General features: G+C 42.1%; 1 protein-coding gene across 3 annotated transcripts in view; it reads left to right on the top strand.

Annotated features, from left to right (window-relative positions):
* KCNS3 (potassium voltage-gated channel modifier subfamily S member 3) overlaps positions 1–9,337 on the top strand; it is a 29,535-nt gene extending 20,198 nt beyond the window's left edge. For all 3 annotated transcript variants that reach the window (XM_063330525.1, XM_063330524.1, XM_063330523.1), the window contains exon 3: positions 268–9,337. In XM_063330525.1, coding sequence (XP_063186595.1) covers positions 309–1,793 — 1,485 coding nt within the window. In that variant the 5' untranslated portion in view covers positions 268–308 and the 3' untranslated portion in view covers positions 1,794–9,337. The remainder of the gene's footprint in view (positions 1–267) is intronic.
* The last annotated feature ends 1,950 nt before the right edge of the window (positions 9,338–11,287 follow it).

The raw sequence follows: 11,287 nt of genomic DNA on the forward strand, positions 1-11,287 counted from the left end.
GATTTACTGATGAATTAGGCATTCTTCCTCCACACTAGAAAAAATTAAGGAGACCAAAACCAGAACCCATTGCTTTCAAATTTGCTGAAGCTGTGTTAAACCATCAAACTGATTTAAACCTATTTCTGTGAAATGCTGAATAATGGTATTCATCATTTAGTTTCTTTTTTGTTATAGCATTTCACAGTAACCAGAGACAGAAAAAAGAATGTGTCACAAGAGCAAAACCGAATCAAATGCTCTAACAGTATCTTATGTTCTTTCCAGGTTCAATGTAATCTTGTGGAAGTAGAACTCTTCTGTTCAAAATGGTTTATGGTGAATTTTTCCGCAGACCCGGCAAAGATGCAGAACTTATCAACTTGAATGTGGGTGGCTTTAAACAATCAGTGGATCAAAGCACCTTGCTCCGATTTCCCCATACCAGACTCGGGAAACTTCTCAAATGCCATTCGGAAGAGGCTATTCTAGAACTGTGTGATGATTATAGTGTTGCAGACAAAGAATATTACTTTGACAGGAATCCTTCCTTGTTCCGATATGTTCTGAATTTTTACTACACGGGCAAACTTCATGTCATGGAAGAACTTTGTGTCTTTTCCTTCTGCCAGGAAATAGAGTACTGGGGGATAAATGAGCTGTTTATTGATTCCTGCTGCAGCAATCGGTACCAAGAAAGGAAAGAAGAAGGTCCTGAGAAAGACTGGGATCAGAAGAGCAATGACAGAAGTATAGACTCCTCTAACGAAGAGTCATCCATATTTGATAAAGAGCTGGAAAAGTTTGACAATCTGTGTTTTGGTGAAATAAGAAAGAAGATCTGGGTCAGAATGGAAAATCCTGCATACTGCTTGTCTGCCAAGTTAATTGCCGTGTCGTCCCTCAGTGTCGTCCTGGCGTCAATCGTGGCCATGTGCATTCACAGCATGCCAGAGTTTCAAAGGCTGGACGCCAATGACAGGGAGATTGAAGACCCTGTGCTGGAAGCTGTGGAGGTTACGTGCATCATCTGGTTCACGGCTGAGCTAGTAATCAGGCTCATCACTGCTCCGAGTCAAAAGAAGTTCTGGAAGAAACCACTGAATATCATTGATTTTGTCTCTATTATCCCATTTTATGCCACGTTGGCTGTGGACACGAAGGAAGAAGAAAGTGAAGATATTGAAAACATGGGGAAAGTGGTTCAGATCCTGAGGTTAATGAGGATATTTCGCATCCTGAAACTGGCCAGGCACTCTGTAGGACTGCGGTCTTTAGGCGCCACTTTGAGACATAGCTATCAGGAAGTTGGACTTCTGCTTTTGTTTTTGTCAGTTGGGATTTCTATTTTTTCAGTGCTTGTCTACTCAGTGGAGAAAGATGATGACTCATCAGAACTGCACAGCATCCCTGTTTGCTGGTGGTGGGCAACCATCAGCATGACCACTGTTGGTTATGGGGACACTTACCCGGTCACGCTTGCTGGAAAGCTGCTTGGCACCCTATGCATTATCTGCGGAATACTAGTAGTAGCACTTCCAATCACCATTATTTTCAATAAGTTCTCTAAGTACTATCAAAAACAAAAAGATATTGATCCAGACCAATGCAACAATGATCGCAAAGAGAAATGTAATGACCTACCTTATTTTAACATTAGGGATATTTATGCAAAAAAGATGCACTCCTTCATTTCTAGCCTTTCTTCGGTAGGAATTGTAGTCAGCGACCAAGATTCCACAGACGCCTCCAGCATCCAAGATATGGAGGAAGTTTATAACACAACATCTTTAGAGAATGGTACAGGAAAATGAGTTGAACCATGTTCCCTTCCCTTTATTTCTCTTCTGATTCTTGGTAAATGTGGACTTACAAACTTCAGTGAATTTATTAAGAGCAGTTAATTCTCAGGGTACTTAACTCAGCCATATTTGGACATTCTTTGCTCTGAGGATGCCATAAAAGCTTCATTGTTTATATGAGGCTTTAAAATATGCCTCATATGGTGGTTTAGTTTTTACACAACTAATGTTATGCATTTTTTGAGAGAAAAAGTCAGGAAAACAGTTTTAAATGTGAGATCAGTGTTTGTTTGGTTTTGCGGGGAGGTTCTTTTATTTTATCGGTTGTTTTTTCCTCTGCAGCAATCTGATAGCTTATGCAGAATCTGCTTTTATAATTTGCTGCTTTTCAGGTAGAGATATATTACAAACATGTAAGAACTATCACACATGTCATTTTGACCTGCAAATACATCAGGAAAAAGAATGAATTACGTACATGTAAAACTGTGCTCACTAACACATTTATGTAATCTTGGATTTGGGAACACGTTTCCTAAGTTGGGGCAGAAATTATATTGGTACATATTGTTTTTACTCCATGGAAGCATAATATTTATGAATTTCTTTCCAAAAGCACAATACATTTTTAGTTTGTGAAAATAAATTAATCCCATTGTGCCTATATTTTCCCAGTGTCCAGCATGGCCAAGCTCTATCAGGTCCCAAAAGGTCTAAATCACGAGGCCCAGGATGAAGAGTCTGGTGTAGGCAGGACAGGAGCTTATTGAACCGTTTAGCCACTTCTTCTGCCATTGTGAACCTGAGAAATTCTGGTGCCTGGAGAGGATCCTGCAGTGATTAAGACCACCCTGGTGGCTTCCCCAGAGCCTTTGTTTTGTGGGCACTGAAGCAAAGGTCTGTGGTGGTCTTTAGAAGTTTTTGCTCCCTGCTGTCAGCACGGCTCCTTTGCTGGAGGTTGCTGCCTCGGTGGTAGGAGCAAATGTGAGCAGCATCTCAGCTGCACTGGTTCCCAGTCCAGGGCTGTAATGCCAAGCAAAGGAGATATGCGGACATGCTCTCCTCTGCTGTATTTCGCCCATCAGAGGTGTAGGGTGGACACTGCGTGTGGGCACCAGTATATTAAACTATTTCAGCTCCTCTTTTCTGAAGCTCGTCTGTTGGTGATGGCAGCTTTCCTGGTTTGTACTATGGGCTGGAGCGGTGCTCATTGCCTGGCAGAGTGCTGCAGCTCTGTGCATTCCTCTCCTCTCCAGGGATTTCTTATGCAGCCAGCTGATCCTGCTCTGGTTCAAACTGGATCTTCTCTGGCTATTTAAAAGGAAAGCCAGCCCTTCAGTCTAGCACAAAGGAGTGCCGGAGAAACTTGAGGACCTTACAGAAGTCCATAGTGTTTCTAAACGCTCATTTTCTTTCATTTGTCTAGTGACTAAATTAGACACTGGGCAATGGAGAATCGAAGATACTGTGATGTTGATATTTTCCTTGAAGAGAGGCTTCACTTTTTTTTTTTTCATTTTTTTAAAATTTTTATTATTATTGGGCCAAATGCTGAAGCCGTGACTGAGTTTCTACACAAGCAGATCAAACTCCGAAGGAGTTGACTGGAAGACCGAGTAAAACCAGAGGATGGCCATCAATTTTAGCCTCTGCAGAGGGTTGATTTTTCAGGTGGCTGCCACGTTCTCTGTTGCAAAATGCATTAAGTAAGTAGCTGAGGTGCACTTACATTAACTGAGGCACAGAGCTCTGAACTTTTTCTGAGATGGAGAAACAACAAAGAATAGGATGGATCAACCTATACCTTAGAAAGAGGTGTCCCTCAGTACTGCTGTGCACCAATATACTCATGTGGGACATAGAATATTTTGAGCTTTGGAGAAGCTTCAAAATTTGGCTTATTACTTTCAGAGTGTTGTAAGTGTATGTGATGCTTCACAGATAATTAAGGTTAATTCTTCCCATAGTTAGTGCAGGAATACCAAAAGGGAAAGTTAGCCTAAATGTGTTTTGTTCTTACTGAACAATTAGCATTACAAAGATGCAAGGATATAAAATATTAAATATGTATGTGCATATGAATCTAATAGGAACCAGCAGAATAACAACATAAAAATTACTCTCTGTTCAGAGAAACTGTCTTGGTAGTCTCCACATAAAGGTATATTACATTGCCACTGAATTTCAAAAGTAATGAAAAATATTGTAATGCAACAAAAACTGCAAGAAATTTGTATTAAATAGTTGAAAAAAACCTGCTACTGAAAAATCTCGTTTTATATATCAAGCATTACCCAAATATCACAGAGTATACAACTTTTTGCATTAAATGGTACTGACTGGTAATTTGTCATGAAATTGGTAAGGTGTTGATCAAACACATGAATCAGTCCTAAGGCTGTGACACTGTTTAAGTTCCTCTGGCTTTTTTTATACATAGATATGGCTTGCAGCAAAGTGGGGCATTCCTTTTGGAACATATCAGAAGGCAAAATACATTTCAGTGTTTGTTATTTTGATTTCCGTGATGGGATCTCACCTTTTTTCAAATCAGTTCTGTCTTCAAAAATGGCTTTGTTGTTTTCTGTTCCCTGTTCCCTCTGCTGGAATAAATCCAGCACCTTGGTTTCACATCGGTGTAACTGGGAGCAGGATGTGAGCCGTGTTTCACACCAAAAGATACTCCCCTCAAGGCAGAACTGCAGTCCTGTAACGTGCACGGGTACGAGAGTGTCAAAAGTCTTGAGTACCAGAAGAAAGCAGATACTGCATGTTCTTCCTGCTAGTAGAGGTTTTTAGTAGAAGAATTTACTGGCAAGAAATAAGTGCAAGAGGGGATTGTTTCTTATTTAATTTGTCTTCTTCCTTGGTCTACGATTACATACTATCGATGCGTAATATCAGTGTCAACAGAAGGTAGATTGTCTATTGTTTTTGTATTCCCAAACCACATGTTTTTCTCTTTAAAAGCACTTCCTAAATTCTCTTCACGCAGCTGCTCTGTTTCAGAGGCCAAAGCGCAGAAAAGGTTACCGTTTGGATATGCGTCCCATTTTGTACAGGAGAGATTTGTTTGCCTTTATACAAAACAGTTTGCTGGCATGTTATTAGTTTCTTTGTCTTGGTGGCAAATGCTTCCCTTTCAATATCCAGTATTCCCACAGTAGCATCCATCTGTGCAGTGGTTTTCCCTCGTGGAGCAAGGGAAGACACCCCTGCACAGCGTTGCAGTTCCCTGTTTGAGCAGCTTCCAGTTGGCAGAGGTGTCACCCAACTGCCCACGGCTCGTGCCTTGCTGGCAGCAGGCTCTGTCGCTGCCACCATTTTTTGTGTTAGAAGAGGGAAAAGACCAATGTAGAGGCAGGAGACGAGAGAAGGGGGAGAAGGTAGGAAGCTCTCAATCAAAAAGGAGTGGCAGAAAAGCCTGAGAGGACCTTGGAAGGAAGGAAAAGAGAAGGAGGTTGATGGAAAGAGTCCTCACTTCACTTTATTTCTTGTTTTTCCAACAGTGCTTTTCTTCCCTTTCCTCCCCTTCCCCTCGCATCCCCTCCTGCTGCCCGCTGGCCTCCCTCCCCACCCAGCCTGTGGTCCAGCAGTCCTGTTTCTGCCCCAGAATGAGGGTCTTTCAGAGCCCAGAAAGGCATCTTTCATCCACCTGGATGGCAGCGGGCAGAACTTAGCGGGGATGAAATTAGTGAGCGCTCCTACTGTGTATGTGAGCAGTCATTGCCACACTTACGGGCGGTGCTTTTTCGTAAGAAAAGTCACAGTGTGGCTCAAGTCAATGAGCGTAAACGTGAGCTCAATAAAGGGCGCAGCTGCATCAGGCCTGTAAATGAAATATCTGGTATGGCTTAGGTAGAAATTAGTGTCAGGAACCATAACGCGAGGTATTTCCATTTAAAAGCAGACTTCACGCCGACTCCCGTGCGAGCGGGTTGCTGTCAGGGAATGCTGAGAGCATCAGGCACATTTGACTGGCAAATGCAGTACCCGGGCTCGCGGCGTGCCAAGGGCTCCTGACAGGCTGCTGTGTATTAATACATTTATTCATTCCCACACGTTCCTACCATCTAGAGCAAGTGACAGAAAACCACTAAGCTGTGGAGAGTTTCTCTAATATTTTTTGATTAGCTGACAGTGTTTGTGAAGCTGCTAATACCTCTTCATCCCAAAGAGGACATTTCTCAAACAAAATCAGAATAAGCCTGTGCTAGATGTGCAATTTGTGACTGATAGCAGTAGCTCGGTCGCAGTCGGTAAATATTGCTGCCTGGTGCTGTGCGGCTGCAGTGCTGTTGCTTGTATTTCTGAAATGTTTATGCTCTGTCAATCAAGAGACAGCAGATGCCATTAAAACCATCTCAGCACTTTCCAGCTGCACGATAATTGTGGTGCCTCTTCTGAGCCCGGCAAAAAGTCATGACTTGCTGAGACCTCTTTTTTTTAATTTCGTGTGTAGTTGTAGTTAATTTTTCATGATGGGCTTATGGTCCAAGCACAATCTAGCAAAAGAAAAAGTCACTGTGTGTCTCTAGACAGGGTACAAGACTTTGTTACTGACTTCCACTCTGGGCATTGCCCTCCCACCTGACTGGCACAACTAAGGTGGTACGAGGAGTGGAAATTCACTGTGGTATAGGCTAATAGCTGTTACAGTAGTTAAGGAGCAAACGGAAAAGCTCCTGAAGGTTGGATATAGATTATATGTAATTGTATATATGCCCTCTGGGCAGAGTTCATTTAGGTGTATAATATAAAGTCACCTTCCCTGAGAAACCACCTACATCTCATATCTTTTTAATTCATATATTGGAGGGGGCAGTTTTAGCAGGTCAAGGGCTCTTTAATCCACACGCACATCAGTTTTCCTCAAATTGCATACATCAGTGGGAGGGGTAGACTTTGCAGCATCTCCAACAGATCCCGTGAAGCTGTAAGCCAAGGAACTGAGGAACTGAGAGCTAGTGGTGGAGGAGAACCTTAACTGGTCCCGTATCACTGTTCCTTCAAAACTATTTCAAGGTAGAGTCCAAGAAGGCATTGCATTACAATGGTTTAGTCTTTAGTTGTTTCTACTATTTAGTAGCATATATATTGTCTAAGTCACCTAATTTTTTATGGCATTCATTGCTATTTCCACTGCAAATCCTACTCTACCTGGCAGATGATTATGTTAGAGATTGGTATAGCCTAATTTAGTGTCATTGTCCTAGGATGACACCCTGGGAGCTTTCATCTCCCCTAAACTCAGCTATTACATGGCTGGTCATTTGGGCTCTCTCTGTCAACAGAGAGAAACAACAGACCTCCGAAGGAGAGAGCACATCCATCCTATCTGTACAAAGGTCCTATATGTAGATGAGTCCTATCTGAAGATGGCATACGACAAGCCTATATGATTTAGTTAGATCAGATGCCTGGCCTTTAGGTAGCTGAAGTTTGATCTGATGGGTGCTGGATGACAAGAAACAGGGATGTGATTATCCTCTCTCTGGTGGTGCCATCCTTCCCTTCTCAATACTGTATGTGTAGGAAGGACTGTGTTTCTGATGTATGCATTTGAACTTGGGTGACATGAAGCCCAAGTTCACAGGAATTCATCCTGAAGCCTGAAGGCTGGTCAGCAATAGCCACTGGTTAAGGATTAATCCAGCGTAATATGGCTAGAAACAGGTTCCTATACAAGAAAATTTGGACTTTCCCAAAACGCCTTGCTAGTTCTCTGTTAGAGTCTGTAATGACCTGCAAGTTGAAGTTCAGTCTCCTGTAGTAATTAAAAAAACCCACATAATAAAATACCAGAGGGAGCAAACTGGTGTTGGCAAAGAGGCAGGCACAATATGCTGACAGTACTTTTGTGACCCAAATTTGCATTTTTTCTTGGCTTCCTGTAAGCCATATAAAATATTCTTACTGTGCCATGTGTTGTAAAATCTGCCCCTGTGCATTAATATAAACGTAATAATGGAGCCAAGTCCTGGAATTACAGCTGTGGTGCTGGAAAGAAGTCCAGGCTTGGGGAAATGGCAGAAATTTTGTTTAGCTGCAACTGCTGTTTTAATGTTACAGCTGCCTCAGTGGTGGGGAGGAGCAAGGGACCGTGCACAGGCGCTGTTATGTGGGCTTCCTGTTGTTCCTTTACACACTTAACATTGAGCTCTTGGTGGAGCATATAGGCTGAGGGACCTCTAAAGCCTCGGGGACTGCTCAACAGACCCTTCCTGGGGCTATTAGGTGTGTGGCCAGATGTCCCTGGAAAGGGATGGGGTTGGGTGAGAAAATAACGGGGTCTGTATGAAATGAGCTTTGGGGAAGTAGAATTATAGCACTGAATTTGCTATCACCACCCTCCTACACCTCTAAGAGACCTGGGAGAGAAAGCAGTAACGAGGAAGGAGTTCAAGGTTCAGATATTTAGCAGCAGCCATTTGAATACTCTGTGTCGTATTAATCCAGGGGTTTTTACTGAATCACAGGACTGTGTATAACCTGAACCCTTTCCATTAGCTGGAATAATATGTTGCCTTCCCACAGGCTTTGAGTTGCAGGTACAATATGTCCTTTTCTCGAAGCCAGTTGCTAGATGTGATGCTGTCTCCGCCTCACACGCTGACTGGAGTTCGGATGTTTCTGAAATGTTGCACGTGCTATAAATCATCCTTGCAGTTTCTACCCCATTTCCTAGAAACCTGGAAACTACAAGCATGAAAGAGTTCAAAACATTTTCTCTAGTTCAATTTTTTTTTTTTTTACAGCATCAAATGCCATGCATTTCACAGGAAGGGATTTGCCCTGCTCCTGAACTGTGAACTTTAGGACTTTAGGTATTTTATTATTTTTATCAATTATTTGAAGACCAGCATAGGTCCCGAGACAGGCAGATAGATAAGTTTGGCATTTTATTCCAGGTAGCGTAACCCCAAGTACACAAATAAATATCCGTTTATTTGGCTTTTGGAAAATGAGGTTGCAATCTTGCATTTTTAGATTGTGGATCTTTGGGAAAAAAATGTGGTGAATAAATAACTCATGGTGCCAAAATGCCAGTTGAATGCTCATTGAGTGCACAGGAATTCTTTATGAACCGGAAGGATGGTGGTGTCTGACAGCATGGCTTCATAAGCCTCCTGGGTGGAAAGCAAAACACATTTTTTTCTTATTTCTCTAAATATTTCAGGAGGGGATGGAGTAACAATCTTGCTGTTCTGTGGTGATGGAGAGTGTTGAATGAAATAAAGGGCACGTTGAAGTCAAGGCAGTTAAAAACGAACATGACTTTTTTGTAAACACCCCCCGTCCCTCGAGACAATAATTTTTCATGTTGTTCCAACTTTTTTTTTTTTTAAAGGCAAAAACGTAACGTACCAAAACCTCAACAATATTTTTCCTTGCTGGATACTTTGAAGATTAAATTAGCTCTCATTATAGGTGTGGAAAGAGAAATGGCTGGTGGGTAGGATGCGGGGGATGCTTGAATGTTTTGTAATTTATTTTGTAATAATGTTCTTTTGCCTTTGGCATCACACACTTTTGCATTGATATTTTTTTGTATTAACTGAAGAATCAAAATAAATAATAGACAATTAATATTTATCTGGAGATTTTTGTTTTAGATAATTGAGTCTGAAGGAAAAGATAGGCTGCAGCATTTCAGTCTGATGTCAAATGTACTGTTACAGGGCTTGAGAATGAATTTAAAACTCATCAGAAGCATTCCTAAGCAACATATGGATTCATGCATAGGTGTGGTACATTTAATGTATCTCAAGCCACAAAAGTAAAGTTCTGGCAGTGTTCAGTGAATGAAAGGTTAATAGGAATTCAGGTATTAATCTGGTTCTGTTCTAGTTGCAGCTTTTGGTGCAGTAATGTACTTTTGGCTTTTAGACAGCCTCGGTAAATGGGAGACTAGTGCTTCGGGTATTTTATGTATCTAGACGTATACAGACTGATTGGACAGCTGTCAAAGCGTTATTGTGCAGGCTTTTAGAAGTCTGGCACCAAAGGTAACCTCTGTTAATCTACCGTGCTGGCGCTGGCCGAGGAGCTGCTGCATTCCAGGGGTGTGCGGTGCATGCAAAGCGATCCCATTAGGCAGCGCAGCGCGAGCGTGCGAGTGGGAACCTGGGTCTTTGCCAAGGGCACTTGCAGCAGAATTGTTGGGGCTTGTCGGCTTGCTTTCACTGTATTGTACACCTGCTGAAAACCTCTGTGTGCCCTGTTTAATGTTTAATTAATCCCAAAAAGGTTTGGGGTAACTGGAAAGGGTTTAAAAAGCACAAGGATGCCTTAAAAACAAATACTGAGACGAGGGGGAAAAGGTGGCTCAAAGACATTTTGCCCCGGCTTTTCTGCCTTGTCATAGGAATGACAGGGCAAGGATGGGAGCAGCATAACAAAATCTAGATGAAAATTCAGTGTTGGGAGAGTCTTTATGCCCACTGTGAGTCCATACGAAAGTAAGTGTTGGAGGAATCTGGGGATCATGGAGGGAATCTGCATGCTGGATGTGCCACGCAGCTCTTGCACACTCTGTGCTTGGGGCGATGGGTGGAAAGAAGATGACATCTCCACATCAGTGGTTTTCTGCCACATAGCTGCACTGCATGGACTGCAGCCTTCTGTGCCCTATTCTCAATGTCCTTCTCAATCAAGTGCCAATTTCCCCAAGCATTAAAATGCTTTATCAGCCCTGAAATCAGAGGAGAGATGAAATGAGAGCAGCTGGAAGGAGGTAATGGAGCAGGAAAAAGGGTCTGATGGCAAGAGCCTTGTCTGTAGAGAGGACGTGCTGCAAAGATGCTTTGTTGGGAAATCTTACCCCCACGCCTTGAAGCTTTTCCTGCTTCTACATTTTGGGAAGGGGACAGTCTAGCTCACGTCGTGGTCTTTCTTTTCCTTTTTATTCTGTACGTTATAGCATCCAAGAGGGCTTTGGCAACACGTACTCCCCTGTTAGGCATACAGCATGTGTCAGGCTGTAAAATCCATGCAATGTTCCCAGCTGGTCAGCAAACTAAAAGAAAGGGTGAAGAGAATGAGGTCAGGAAGAAATGCTTTGTACTGCTAAAATTCTGTTCTCCCACACGTAATTTCAGTATCTGCTTCCTTTAAAATGCAGGTGACTTCCCAACACAAATCTAGTTCACCATACAAAAAACCACTTGCAATAAACCTTACTTGGGCTGATTGATTATTTATTTTTGGATGTAGGAGAAAAAGAGAAGAAAAAATGCATGGCTATTTTGTATGGTGAAAAAAGGCAGGCAAAAATATTTGAATAATAACTCCCATGGCCGAATAATTCCACAATTATCAGAGTGATCTATGTTGGATGAAATCATCAAAAAAAAATTATATATAGACTTGAGCATGAAAAAAATAAGGACAGGAAAGAAAAATTGCTGACTCTTTCCAATCTCTGGCTTTTTTCATGGAGATTGAGATACCTTTCTCTTGGCAGGTCAGATGATGAACCACTTGTTAATTAAGTGGTCAAAAAA

Source organism: Chroicocephalus ridibundus, chromosome 3 (assembly GCF_963924245.1).
Source record: "Chroicocephalus ridibundus chromosome 3, bChrRid1.1, whole genome shotgun sequence".
Taxonomy (NCBI): domain Eukaryota; kingdom Metazoa; phylum Chordata; class Aves; order Charadriiformes; family Laridae; genus Chroicocephalus; species Chroicocephalus ridibundus.